Source organism: Ilyonectria robusta, assembly GCF_021365365.1.
Source record: "Ilyonectria robusta strain PMI_751 chromosome Unknown BGZ61scaffold_13, whole genome shotgun sequence".
NCBI lineage: Eukaryota > Fungi > Ascomycota > Sordariomycetes > Hypocreales > Nectriaceae > Ilyonectria > Ilyonectria robusta.
In genome coordinates this window covers 824800-839154 of record NW_025764447.1, presented here as the reverse complement: position 1 = coordinate 839154, position 14355 = coordinate 824800, and the positions used below count along the sequence as shown (strand labels likewise).

General features: G+C 48.3%; 4 protein-coding genes across 4 annotated transcripts; 2 read left to right on the top strand and 2 right to left on the bottom strand.

Moving 5' to 3' along the window:
* Positions 1-781: 781 nt before the first annotated feature.
* BGZ61DRAFT_454526 (uncharacterized protein) lies at positions 782-1762 on the top strand. The gene has a single exon (XM_046246242.1). The coding sequence runs from the start codon at positions 1003-1005 to the stop codon at positions 1378-1380; it is 378 nt and encodes a 125-aa protein (XP_046102862.1). The 5' UTR covers positions 782-1002; the 3' UTR covers positions 1381-1762.
* Positions 1763-3112: 1350 nt separating this feature from the next.
* Positions 3113-4346, top strand: BGZ61DRAFT_519150 (uncharacterized protein). The gene is made up of 2 exons (XM_046252386.1): positions 3113-3280; positions 3350-4346. The coding sequence occupies exons 1-2, from the start codon at positions 3199-3201 to the stop codon at positions 4153-4155; spliced, it is 888 nt and encodes a 295-aa protein (XP_046102861.1). The 5' UTR covers positions 3113-3198; the 3' UTR covers positions 4156-4346.
* Positions 4347-4996: 650 nt separating this feature from the next.
* Positions 4997-8226, bottom strand: BGZ61DRAFT_519149 (ankyrin repeat-containing domain protein; the record flags this gene model as incomplete). Its single annotated transcript, XM_046252385.1, has 3 exons — positions 4997-7867; positions 7925-8044; positions 8094-8226. 3 exons carry the CDS (start codon positions 8224-8226, stop codon positions 5031-5033), a joined length of 3090 nt encoding a protein of 1029 aa, XP_046102860.1. The 3' UTR covers positions 4997-5030.
* A 4426-nt stretch (positions 8227-12652) lies between these two features.
* On the bottom strand, positions 12653-13550 carry BGZ61DRAFT_393185 (uncharacterized protein; the record flags this gene model as incomplete). Its single annotated transcript, XM_046242864.1, has 2 exons — positions 12981-13550; positions 12653-12913 (listed from the first exon to the last, which is right to left on the bottom strand). Coding segments are annotated over exons 1-2 (678 nt in total), but the record flags the coding sequence as incomplete, so codon positions are not given.
* Between the last annotated feature and the right edge of the window lie 805 nt (positions 13551-14355).

Sequence of the window (14355 nt, the reverse complement as noted above, 5' to 3'; positions counted from 1 at the left end):
ATGGCAAATCAGTTTTCGTCTAGGGCGACTACTGAAGCGGGATGGATTAGAGTTGTTCCTGTGTGACACTGACACAGTACAAACCAATTTGCGTTGCCGGCGATTACGGACAACACCAAAATCTAGAATGTTCACCACGTCAAACTCTGATGCGGGGTAACTCGGCCGTGATGGCGTCCATATCTGGCTGAAGATCAGCGTATGGAAGTTGCCGCACCTTTGGTGTCACACGTCACCTCTCTCGCAGACGAGGTGGTCAACATGTACATCGACCGTGGCTTGCATTGTGGGTTAATGCGTCGCATCTGCCAATTCATCCTTGACATAAATTCGAATTCAAACAAGGCAGTTAGAAATTCATTGGCTATTGATATGCCGATCGCATCATTAGCCCCATTATATTAGTGTGAAGAATGAGGAAAGCTACGGCGTGGATAATTGCCGTCTGGAACTAAATCCTTTGTTGTTTAGGTACTCTTATAGGTGTAATTACCCTAAAGTTTCAATGATTAGACCTAATTTTGAATGCCACAGTCATTCCTTTTACCCATTTGTGTCGCAATCTCAGTAAGCTGACCTATTTGAGCGACCAGCAGATCCTTGCCAGCCACTGTTAGGCAGCAAGCCACTGGAAGGTGCGAGAAGCCACACGAAAATGCCAAGAGGGCCACGGAAGATGCAGGACGGCCGTGGAAGACACACGAAGGCCGTGGAAGATACATGGATCCCATAAGTCTCCGAATGCGACGTTCCGGTATATAATCACGCCGCCACGACGAATAAGTGATCGATTGTCCCAGGAGTTTAGCCACTCAGTTCCAGCACCACAACCTGTATCTGGCTCCTCGATATCTATACTCGAGTCAAGGCTCGCATTGCCATTGGCAACAATAACAACAAATCTTGAACAACACACTTTTCGCCTTGATAAGCAAGGCCTCGTTACCCTAGCCAAACACGTACACCCATCCCGCCCAAGCAAATACTCGCACGCTAGACACAATGGTGTACAGTCTCATGATCTTTGCGCCCCGTAAGGCTGGCATCACCCATGCCGAATTCAAAACCCGCTACGAGCAGCACATGCTCATGGTGGCTGAGCTGTGTGGCGATGCGGCCCCCCTCTCGCACACGAGGTGGTACCCCCAGCACGCCGGAGTGGACGACAAGCCGGTCCTGCTGGCTGGAAATGCCGAAGATATGTACTACGACACCATCGCGACCATGGTCTTCGAGGACGAGGCTGCCTGGGGCAGGTTTTGCGGTGCCTTAGGGACGGAGGAGGCTAAGGCCAAGATCGAGGCAGACGAGGCAGGATTTTGGGATCGAAGCAGGATGAAGGTCGTGGTCATTGACGATGTCAAGGAATGGAAGAAGTAAGGCGACGCGCCGTGCCTTTGGAAATCATCCAGTGTGAGAGGGTTTGGGAAGAACGATTCCGGTCTTTTGTATCCTTCGCATTTGGCCGGGTTAGGGCGAGGAGAGGGAGGATGACCCCGTAACTTTGAGCATATTTCATTCCTTATTTGCCCCATTGCACGTTGGAACTGCCACATCGGCCCCTTGGTTCTTTTCCTAGTCATCGGGCCGTTACAACATTCTTTTCTTGGTCATCAGCTCAACCGCTACTGGGCGCGTAAGCTTCTACGACGACCGCAGATATATCCACATCTTTGATGCTCACTCGGCCATTACTTAGTGAAGTCTCATTTCATCAAAAACGTAGCTATTCGTTTTTGTTAATATATTTCTTATAGGCTGGGGCTGTGCTGTTTGCAAAATGAATGCTGATGCGGTGACGAATCCATAAGGGGCTTCTTTGTATACCCCTCTCCAATCCTACTCTTCTACCCATAGCTCATTACGGAGGGCCCTTTCAAAAGTCTTATCCAGAAGAAGTAATTCCTCATCATTAGGTTAGATAATAAGTACAGTAAGTACTTCCTGATTTCTATAGGCCCTAAGGGATAGCAGGCTACAGCACACAGCAACCGCTATATCCTGATCAGCAGCGTACTACTCCTGAAGTTACAGCGGCCGTTTAACGAGACTGTGACAGCTTCATGTATCTCAGGTAACCGACAGGGATAAATGGATATAATGTTACTAGCGCTTGGACAAGACTTTTGAAAGAGCCCTCCGTAGTATCCAGGAGTTCCGTAGCCAGGCGACATAAATCGAACTTTTCCCAGCCATCCTTTGTTGCACAGACCGCCACAGGTGCCTCTTTCCCCTCATCTAGGTGCCGTGTCCCTGTGAAGGGAGTATCACTCGGCATAACAAGGTAGGTCCGTACGAAGATGGGTCGAAGAAAGATGACCCTTTTATACTCCCATGGTGAGAAAATTTCTTGCGCGGGTTCCCAGCAAGAATTAGGAGTGATAGGATGTTGTGTCAAATCTGATGCTTGAACGATATAAACAAACCAATCGCCTCGCAGATGACGCGCAGTATTGCAGTTAGCGCCTTTCTGTCGCAGAGGCCTGACACTTGTCGTACTTGCGCCGTTATTATACGAGGGTTACGGTACATCCTTATAAGTTAGCCCAGGCTGCAGTGGATTTGTCAAATGGTTATTGGTAACCAATGGATCTGGGCAAGGGATGATGGAGCCCAACTAAAGAGCCATGATCGGCCTCATCGGCGATTGGAAAATTTGCATCAATGTCACGATTCTTGCCACTTAACCCAACCGTTAGAGTGCAGATTTTCAAGGCGGCTGAATGCAGGTCCTAGACATGGTTGTGTTTGACGCCAAACGGTCACGATTGACAGGATGGTGGATCCGAGGGTGACATACCCATGCTTTGGTCCCGAATTCCCATCAATACGCACTCCACTGCGGCGCTAGATTGTCAATAGTCTCGTCTGGTTAGTCCTCTTCTGTACGCGATGCCAATAGACGGATGCAGGTTAAAATTGCAACGGTCTGCAGGTACCACCAATACTCTGTCAGCAAAGCGAGACTAGATGAGTGAGTGAGTCTACCGAGGTCGGGAAGCCGGAAAGAGATGGAGCATTCTCTTGTCAGTCAGGTCTCTAGTTCCAGACTACTGCGTAACGAGCGGAATTAAGTTGGCCCCTGTACTCTCAAAATCCATTTATAAACATCCCACAGTCCAACATGTCCATGTTCCTGTTTGGCTCGTTGCTTGTCCGTGATTACTCTTTTGAACTACAGTCTCTCATTGAATCATCATGCATTCCAACTTTCTGCTGTCTTTGGCCATTGGCCTTATTGCGGCCGACTCCGCCATTGCAGGTCCATGCAGGCCATCCAGTAAGTCCATCTAGGCACTGGCATGGTGCATAACAAGTCGTAGTCTATTACTGATCCAACCTTTTCCAGGTTCATCTTCTGTGGCATCCGACATCTCGACACCATCCTCTACTGCGTCTTCTGTGACATCGTATATCTCGACTCCATCCTCAACGCCGTCGTCGACATCGGTCGTTTCGACTACGTCCTCAGCAACATCGGACACCTTGACGCCGTCCTCGACTCCATCCTCGACTCCATCCTCCACCCCGATTATCTCGACTACGTCTTCTGCGACTTCGGACATCTCGACTACGTCCTCGACTCTATCATCAACCTCAATTGACTCGACTACGACTTCCGAGTCCGTAAGCTCATCATCGACTGAATCGACTACATCGACCACCTCAATCGCCCCGGAAATCACCAACTTCCATGTCGTCGCCGGCGCGGGTGCCATATCCGGCGCGTCCTTGCAATCCAACGGAAACAATGGGGGCATCCTATATTTCAACCCAGGATTGTCGGGCTTCAGTGTCACTACCTTTTCTATCGAGGCCGACACCGGCCGAGCCATCCAAGCCAATGGAAAATACATGTGTGCGGTCTGGGGCACTGCAGGCAATCCTGCCGTCCTTGCGAACTGCGAAGTCGAAAGCTCAGCCACTTGGTACGTCACTTGTGAGAAGACAGGCGATGGCAAACTTGCGTGCACTGCTCCAGCTGGTTCCTGCGGCGCCATACCTGGAACGGCCACCGTGCTCTGCTCGCAGACTGGTGCCACATTCAATCAATTTTTCACCAGGTACGCTTCAGGTTTAGGTTACTTCACGTTTATTGGCTCGGGCAGCCCCGGCGGCTATACTGCTATTGATTTTGGGGTGGAGGCTGTCTAAAAAAAAGTTCAATGGCATGTTGATCCATCAATATGATGTGGTAAGGGGCTTGGGTATCTTGGGGCGACGGATACCAGAATCCCCGGAGAGAATAAAATGTCAAGCCTGTAGCCCCTATAGACTACCTTGATTTCGTATGTTCTAGACTGGAATATAACAACGGCGCAAGTTTTGCCGCCATCAAGTGACGAAGAGCCTCTTTCTTAGGTAGTCACAGTTCCACGAACTCCTTTCCCAAACCAAAATTACCCTCATTCTGGCGTGAAAGTCTCGACCCATCGGCCAGGATGGGCAGCTACTAGTGCCATGTTGTCCAGCATCAAATACCCGATAATGACAGCCCACTCTATTTTTTGCAATACTGCATGGCTTTAATCTATCTTATAATATTGAATACAGCTGGGAAAAAGGAATACACCCATAAATGTCATAATAGAAGCATATAACAAGTCAAATTCCATAACACCAATTATTGTAGATAAGTGCATAATCATTGTTCATTTCTTTTTTCTATATTAATTCCTACATTGGCAATATTTAGATACTAGTATACAACCCTTCCCCCCCTCCCTTCTTTATAATTAAAGTATGTATATAGTAGCTCTCGCTATTCATATTATTTTTTAAATATTCTTTATAGGCTGCATATACCAGAATTTCTGTTGCAGCTAATTGCTGCTTGATTCCATATAGCACGGAGGCAGTGTAACTTAAAATTGTAGTAGCTAAACCTGCAATACCCTTCTTAAAGAAGCAAAGCTCGAAGCTGCTACCACTCTGTTCTTGCACTATTCTGTTAGATGAGGATATTCGAAGAAGTTGTCTCATAAAAATCTAATTCCAGCATATTCTACCTAAGAAATACTCATTCATATCTACTTCCAATTCCGAAGCACCTCGGCAACAACTACCTGTCCGTTCGACTCCGCGACCTCCAGAGCCTTCTGGTGATGCATCTCAAAGGAGCTGAGGCCTTGGTAGTTCTGTAGCAGCAGATGAAGTACATCGATGCGCCCATTCATTGCGGCACCTTCAAGTGCTGTGTACCCTCCAATTCGTGCCGGTGCAGCGTCGATCTGTGCTCCTTCTTCGAGCAGTAAAACGGCAATGTTGAAGGCTCCTCCAACCGCCGCAAGCTGCAATGCGGTTGCGCCATACTTTCCAGCTGGCGGTGCGTTGACATCAGCTCTTAGTGAGATCAGATCTTCGACGAGAGAAATATCTTGTCTCTCGACAGCGGCTTGTAAGGCGGTTCTCCCGGTTTGTGATCCTGTCGGGGCATTCACGCTTGCGCCAGCATCCATAAGCATATCCACGACGACGCAGTGCCCCTGGCTAATGGCTAACTGGAGCGCTGTCATCTGTAAGCTGTCAGAGGGCGGTGCGTTGATGTCGACTTTTGCATCGAGCAGCATCTGCACTATCCTCTTACCGCCGTATAGTGCGGCCAGGTGAATCGGACTCCTATGTATGCAGGGTGTATCCACGTTAGCCCCATGTTGAATGAGTTCTCGAACAATGTCGGGGTTTTGGTGACAGATTGCCCTGTAGAGAGGTGAACTACCACCCTTTCTAGAGCGAAGATCATGAAAAGCCTTATCATGATAGACCCTAACTTCGTATACAAAACGATAGGGTGGAATATTTCTGTGGTCCATGTACGAGGATAATCCTTGCACAATCGGTACCATCGAGCAACTGTCCACGTTCGCGCCACGGCGTAGAATCTGCTGCACTCCTTCGACCCAATCCATGTCAATCGCCGCCAGAAGGGGAGTGACGAGGCAGTCGGGATGGTCAGTCACTGCTCCATTCTCCAGTAGCAAGTCCAACATGCTGCGATCCTTGTTCAAAACTGCTGTACAAAGAGGAGTTATTCCGCCTCCAACCCGATTGATATGTGCGCCGGCCTGGAGTAGTCGTTCTACTCCTGGTTGAGACCCTTTCTCAATAGCAACTTGTAAGATAGTCTTTCCGTTCGATTGCGCGTTGATGTCAGCCCCAAGTATAAGTAACATGTCAACGAGGAGAAAGTTTCCTGAGGAGACTGCAGCTTGGACACAGGTGAGCCCATTTGATTCAGCTGCCTCGGCGTTGACATCTCCTCCGTGGACAAATAGTTGAGTGACCAGATCCTCGTTTCCTGTCTCGCTAGCGGCTTGTAAGGCTGTTCGGCCACCTTTTTGGCCTGCAGGAGCGTTGACATCGGCATCATTCTTGAGTAAGAGGCTGACCAAGTTGGCATCTTCAGTGTGTGCTGCTGCCTGGAGAGCCGTCCTTCCATACCAATGACTCGCAGGTGCGTTGACATCAGCCCCCCAATCAAGCAGTAGCTGGGCCACCGCAATCCGTGTTGGGGATCTTGACATGCAAGCCATTTGCAGGGCGGTCCACTCTGTGATTCCAACCTCGCCGACAGAAGCTCCTTCTTTTAATAGATAATCGGCCATGGCGAAGTTTCCGTCGTATACAGCTTGTTGCAACGGTGTCAGGCATCCTGTCAGCGAATAGACCTCCATAATCTTTCGATTATCCCCTTCACAGTACAACACAATCCAATCCAAGATCTCTTCTGACCGGGAACCGAAATCTGTGCTTGCGTTGACATCTGCACCCTGTTCGATCAGGTACCGAACCATCTCTTGGTTCCGCTGCCGGGCTGCAATCTGAATTGGTGGAGAAAATGCTTCCAGGTATAGAGTATCACCCTCAAGCAATCTCCGGCGAGCCCAGTCACGCATCTCAAGATCATCGGGTGCCAGGGTAAAATTGGTGTTTGCTCCAGCTCCTCTGAGAAGTTTGATCACAGGAAGATTGTTGCCGAAAGCGGCGCTTTGAAGTGCCTGGTCCAACATGGCAGAGCTTCGCTGTGCCTCTGGAGTAGCCTTCAGAATTGCCTCCACAAGATGTATGTTTCCGTGTCGTGCGGCCTGTGAGAGAGGGAATCTATCTAGTAGGTCGAAGAGTTTGGTCACATCTGCTCCTGCTTTGATCAGTATCATCGCGGTTTCTTCGTCTATCGGGTCCCAGATCGAAGATCCTCTGTCGATGATGTCATTGATGGAAGCACCTCCCCATTTACCACCTCCGAGAGCAAGTTGTAGAGGCGCGCATCTGGAGTTTCCAGTACCATTCGGATCAGCCCCGCAGTCTAGCAAAACTTGTACAATTTCCGACCTTTGTGCATCCGCTGCTGTTTGAAGGGGGTTTTTTGACACAAGAGGGACAGTCGACGAGCCTATGCTTTCCGGACTGACTCCTTGATCAAGGAGCATGCGAACAAGTGATTCATTTCCAGTCCTAATGGCGCTTAATAGCATATTTGATGCGAAGGCCTGGCTTAATGGTTCTTTGAGCCGTGTAACCTGCATGATGAATCCAACGGTTTCACTCTCAACTACCCAATTTAGGAAATTGTCCGTTTTGGAAGTTCTGAGATTGGCATTAGAAGATTCATATATGGCATGCGTTAGAAATGTGGAGATAGGCCTTGAGCGTATGGAATTCCTGGACTGGAGACTGGCATTACTCTTCTGCTTCAGTGGCAGTTCTTCCTCGAGGAGGGATGTCACCCCATAGAGGTTTGGAAGATTTATTTCATCTTTTCCACATGCATGGCCAAAAAGGGCATTGAATAAGCTTAGGGCTTGTTGCTGCGATGATGAAGTAATGGACGCTGAGGGTTGGGTCGGAAGAGCCAGCTGGCTGGCAACTGAAATAATCGAGGATCAGCGTTGCATCGTTCAGGAAGATAATCTACCTCACGTACATATCTTCTCAATGCAGTCGCGAACCTGGAACCACGGTATACAAAATGATATAACATGGTCGTTGTCTGTGGAGGGTGGGGTGCGAACGATGACGCCCTCAGGCGCTTGCTCCGCCGTAGCTTGCAGATGGTCAGTCCTCGGTCCTAGGAATTAAGGCTCTCAACTTACCCAGCAGTGTCTGGAAGACATTTTTGTAGTTGCCATATCTGCCTAATTCCTTTTTCATTCTCTTCTGCGGAATCAGCTTGCCGTCGATGAGCACCTCGCTGTCTTTGCCTTCCCGCTTTCGCTTTTGGTGCATAGCTTCTGCATAGATCCACGCTTCCTTGGTGTGATTTTTCTTTATTCCCCAAACTTCTAGCTTGCGGACGAATTGCGCCTTGCTATTCCAGCATGAGCTGGATGGCTTCGGAGGATAGGTGCTCGTGGAAGTGACTCATGTGGCTGAGAATCCATGCTCTTTGGCCATACAATCCATGATGACTTTCAGTTGCATGTTTTTGTTCAGATAAAGGTCACATATCCGCTCTTTGTGTCTGTCCCACAGGACGTCGGGGATCTGTGGTGCCCGAAACATGGTGTTGAACAGATGAGTGAGAGGTAGGCAATGAGGAATAAGAACGAGTAAGTCCAGTAGGATAGGCCAGAGCGATGAAGCAATAGACTAGATTGAAGGTGTAGTTGGAGTACTTCGTAGTTCTTTGATGGAGAGAAATGGAGTAGGTGACGGCCTGATTTATGCATCAGCAAGAGCTCAGCCTGATGGCACACTGTACGTACACGTGATGATGGCCAGAATTCGCTTTCCAGCGACTCACAACCATGTCAATCCATCCCGGCCCGCTTGCCCAGCCACAGCTGAAAGAATTGCGAAACATGCATAAAGACTAGTCTCGTATAGGAAATGCCGGCATGGTCCAGAACGTCATCGTCTGGAACGCCTTGCTAAAGTACCTCTGGTACATGCTGTGAGTCGCTGAAAAGCGAATTCTGGCCAGCGAGGCCACCCAGGCAATCAATGCATAATACAGGAGGGACCGGTCCGGCAAGCGGCCCGCCAAAGGAGCCTGGAGGAACTGTTCTAGCGTAATTAACAGGTATTACAGTATCAGTAAGATGCCGGATTTAAAGGTTGTGTCATAATATAAGCAACGATGAGAGTCCGCGTTTTAGTCTAGTGATGGATCCAATACGGCTAGGATGATCGGGGATTTCAAGAGAGGGTTAACTGTGGAGACCAAAGATGATGATTGTGTTTATTGTAGGATCTAGGATGCTTCCAGCCCCCCTGTTTGTGTGAGGGGTTTTGGGTCAATCTCACACCCTATAACTAAGATCAGGATATTGATATATCAGAGGAATGTGCCTATCCGGGCCCTAGCACGGCACCTGAGGGTCAATCTAATACTAGTCTAGCAGCCACAGATCAACAAATCTCATAATAACCACCCTCCCCGAGTAACAGCCAATAATAACAGACAATCCAGATACCGTTGAACAACTAGGACGAAATGACGTCGGTAACCAGAGTAGTCTCTTTTCCTGCCACATAATCCAGCACCTATCTTCACTAATCCCAATGCCGGAGAGGCAGTTGGTAAAAGGTATAGTGATATTTCCAGGTGGTAAAACCGGACTCTTAATAGAGATAGGGCCAGCATCAGTTAAGAGACATGAATTCTTAGAGTCAAATTGCAGTTGAGAAGAGGAAATCCCAGCTAGCTCTTGGATGCATGTGCCATTATCAATGCTCCAGAGCCGGATCGTCTTGTCGTCAGAAGCGGAGGCCACGATGGTCGAGTCGTCCGAGAAGGCTACTGACGTTACCCAGTCTGCGTGGCCCTTGAGCTCTTGGATGTATGTGCCATCATCAACATACCAGAGCCGGATCGTCTTATCATGAGAAGCAGAGGCCACGAGGGTTGAGTCATGCGAGAAGGCTACTGACCTTACCCAGTCTGCGTGGCCCTTAAGCTGTTGGATGCAGGTGCCATCATCAACGCGCCAGAGCCGGATCGTCTCATCGCTAGAAGCAGAGGCTACGAGGGTCGAGTCATGTGAGAAGGCTACTGATGTTATTGAGTCTGCGTGGCCCTTGAGCTCTTGGATGCAGGTGCCATCATTAACGCGCCAGAGCCGAATAGTCTCGTCGTCAGAAGCAGAGGCCACGAGGGTTGAGTCGTGCGAGAAGGCTACTGATGTTACTGAGTCTGCGTGGCCTTTGAGCTCTTGGATGGAGGTACTATCATCAACATGCCAGAGCCGGATCGTCTTATCATGAGAAGCAGAGGCCACGAGGGTTGAGTCATGCGAGAAGGCTACTGACCTTACCCAGTCTGCGTGGCCCTTGAGCTGTTGGATGCAGGTGCCATCATCAACGCGCCAGAGCCGGATCGTCTCATCGCCAGAAGCGGAGGCCACGAGGGTCGAGTCGTCCGAGAAGGCTACTGACGTTACTGAGTCTGCGTGGCCCTTGAGCTCTTGGATATATGTGCCATTATCAACGCGCCAGAGCCGGATGGTCTTATCATGAGAGGCTGAGGCCACGATAGTTGAGTCATGCGAGAAGGCTACTGACCTGACCGAACGTGCGTGGCCCTTAAGCTCTTGGATACAGTTTCCATCATTAACGCGCCAGAGCCGGATCGTCTTATCGCCAGAAGCAGAGGCTACAATAGTCGAGTCATGCGAGAAGGCTACTGACCTTACCCAGCCCATATGGCCCTTGAGCTCTTGGATGCATATGCTATCATTAATGCGCCAGAGTCGGATGGTCATATCGTCAGAGGCTGAGGCTACGAGGGTCGAGTCGTGCGAGAAGGCTACTGACGTTACCCGGTTCGTATGTCCCTTGAGCTCTTGGATGCATGTGCCATCATCAATGCGCCAGAGCCGGATGGTCCTATCATCAGAGGCTGAGGCTATGAGGGTCAAGTCGTGCGAGAAGGCTGCTGATGTTACCGAACGTGCGTGGCCCTTGAGCTCTTGGATGCAGGTGCCACCATCAACACGCCAGAGCCGGATCGTCTTGTCGCTAGAAGCGGAGGCCACGATGGTCGAGTCATGTGAGAAGGCTACTGATGTTACTGTGCTTGTGTGGCCCTCTAGGGTCTGTTGACAGAGGTCCCAATTGTCGTCTGGTTCTAGTGCACGAGATATCCACTTTGGAATCTAATGATCTTGGAAAAAAGCATTGCGTACAATACTGTTCTTGGGCGTAAAGGCAAGAACTGAGGAGTAGATCTAAAGAGGCGTTGAGTCTATTGTTAATATGTTGGCTAGGATGAATCGCTGTGCATCTTGTAGAAAATCCCCTAGCTTCCCACTCTCTTCTATCTAAAATATTATTAGTATACCTAGTCCTCTACTTCTTAATATCACTTACCTTATAAATTGCTTGTAAGTCCTTAATAATAGTAAGGCTTTCTAAAGCCCTTCTAATTAGGGTTAATACTTCTAGCCAGTGGAGAAAATGTTATAATAAGAATTCGTAGATTGGTCTATTGTTATTAATATAAATATTGGCTTGTTGTATATAATAAACCCAGTAAAGATAAGTATATTGCACCTCTAGAAGGATATAGAAACCGATTTCCCGAGGGCTGATAGATGTATGCTCTGTTCCTGGCTGTACGAGCACGTATATATCCGTTTTTAGGCATTTATTTATAATATCAAGGCAGTATACTGCTAATTAATTATGAATGTTTTTCTTATCTACCCAGAATAGATACTCGCCATGCTTCCTAGGGTCTACTAGAAAGTCGCGGAAGGAGAGATGTAGTATTCTGATAGGGGATTGTGCTGATAGAGGGATACTCAGGACTGAATGAAGCAGGTCTAATTGGTTATCGATAGTCTCTTTCTGGATGTTAAGAAGTCGTCTAAGGGTAGATATAGGGAGGGGGTTCCCTAGAACTATGATAAAGCCGACGATATGTTGAAACTGCTTAATAAGATTATCCTGCTGCTAGTTTTCTACGCTATTAATTAGCTTGTTAAGAATAGGTAGATATATAGTATTAAGTTGTGATGTTTGGCTTTCTTCTTGAAGTTATAAAACTTCCCTTAATTACTTATTGGGATTACTAAATCTGCAATTGGAAAGAAAATGGCAGATTGTAGTAGTAAAAATAAAAAGAGGAATAGCTATTTTTACTAAATATTGAATATTTTCTTCTCCAGGCTAGTTAAGTAATAGATATTGATCTTTAGATATAGATAAGTTATACTCAGTCTTGATTTTTACAAGCTTATAGTTGAAAAATACAGAGATATCATACTTAATAATACCAGATGGTATTTTATGAAGCACAAGATCTTGGTATATGCCCTTTACAGCGTGAAATCCAAGTTAAATAGGCAGCTCTGGTCTGCTTGTAACGAGGATCTTTAGTTTTAGAAACCGTAGATCTATAGTAGAAGAGAGAAGATTAATAAGAAGTTTAATATCCTTATCCCGGTCACACTCGTCAAGAGCATCAATAATAATCACTAAGGAAACTGATCTCCGAGCATCTCGAGGGGTATTTCCCAGTGGCAGCATAATAAGCCTCTCAAATTGCTCTCGTACTGCCTTTCTAGCAATATGGGGATCAGCATCGATAGCAGCCTTGATGCGTGGGGCGATGGCCGGTTCTCTCTCTGCCAACTGGGCTGCGAGTGTTGTGAAGAACTTGGCCAAGCTTCCACGGTCAGCCTCTCCTCTCTTGAAGAAGAAGCTCGCACCGAGACAGCCTGAGCTTGCAAAAGACTGAGCAACCGTACGGGATATTGTAGACTTTCCCGTGCCAGCCATACCGTTGAGCCAAAAAATAGCCTTGGCAGTAGGGTCCTTGGCCCATTTCTGTATTTGGCGGAGGAGGTCGACCCGGGTATTTTGCAGGCAGGTCGGGTTACATTCCTCAGCCCGAGAGTCATAGCTTGCCCCTTCGGCGACAGGGAGTCGGTCGAGAGTGGTCCTCTGGTCGGTGTCAAGAATGATTGTACTGAACTCCAATCTCATTAGCCTAGTGCGTCAGACGGTCAGAGGGACGAGAGCATATTAATACTGACGTCTGATCAACTTGCAGGGCTGAAGAGATGGCCTCAGTGCACCGCTGGAGGCCTTGGATAAGCGTTTCAACCTCCTTGCTTTGAAACGGCCACTTCATGGCAACTAAGCCTGCATTTTTCCCAGACTTGGTCGTCTGTCCAAAGGCAAGCAGTTCGTCCAGCCGTCGAAGTTGGGCCTCGCTGTTTCCCGTTGCGACAGAGAGTGCCCTGGAACCCTTGAGCCTCGCGCCCTGCGGGCCATTTAGTAAATCGTCAGCATTCTTCAATGCTAAATGTAGGCGGGTTGCTTCTTGGGATAGTCGTGCTTTGTCGTCTTTGGCGTGTTTGATGTCCTGGGCGTACTGCACGCAATGCCTAATCACATTGGCGGACAACTCAACGACTGCGATGACGTTGGCAGCAACACTGAGTCCATCCATCGGGGAATGTCGAGTCTCGTCGTCATGCTTTAGAGGTCAGGTGGGGAAACGGATAGCTCGGGAATAGTCGATCTCTTGGCCCTGGCTCGAACTGATGATGCTTAATGCGGAGGCTAGGTAAGAGCGGGGTTGGAAGAAAAGCGGGGGATAGTCATCTGAGGATGAATTTGAAACGGATAAACCACTGCTCCTAAATCACGTGATCTACACCGCAAAGGACGTATGTTTATTCGTAGGGGTTGACATAGGAATAGGGTCGTAGAAGTCAAGCAGAGCACTTAGGTTCTCTTCGGCTTGCATATGAGCATACCACTATGGGTTGCTAGGACGAAGACCACCTAGTAGAAAAATGATCTCGGTAGTTGGATTTCTAATATTAAAGTAACTGGTATTAGTATTCCAAGACCAGTCGATCAGCAGAGTCAGGCTCCTCATCCTTAGTCATCGGTCCGGGACCGATTTTCCGGCCTGACACTGAAGGAAGCACGTGTTACGTCACCGTAAAAAGTCACAGTAGAGTTTGTTATGGTCCTCTACATGGCTGACTTTTCTATCAGTCTGTCTGACAGATCGCCAGTTGAAGAGGACGATGCCGATCTTCTTTAGCCAAAAATGGCTCCCCACAGCTAGGCCTCTTTAGGCCCTAGCCATTAAGCTACCCTTCACAGCACCAGCCCAATCCGCCCCGCTTTAGTGGTCCTATATAATAAGGTTCATTAATCTGTCACTCTCTTCTGGTAACTCGCTAGTCTCTCGCCGTAACTTTATAGCGGTCTTTCTAGTTGGTTATTCAACTGCCGATTTGTAGTACAATGGGGTGCGGGTTCAGCGTCAGTAATCTATCATTGTAGCTTTTCCAAAAATGGCTAAAAATGGCCAAAAATGGACCAACCGTGGCGCATGCACAGTGTGTGGCTAGTGCGAGTATGCCCTTGGTTACCCTCCAGCAGTAACAG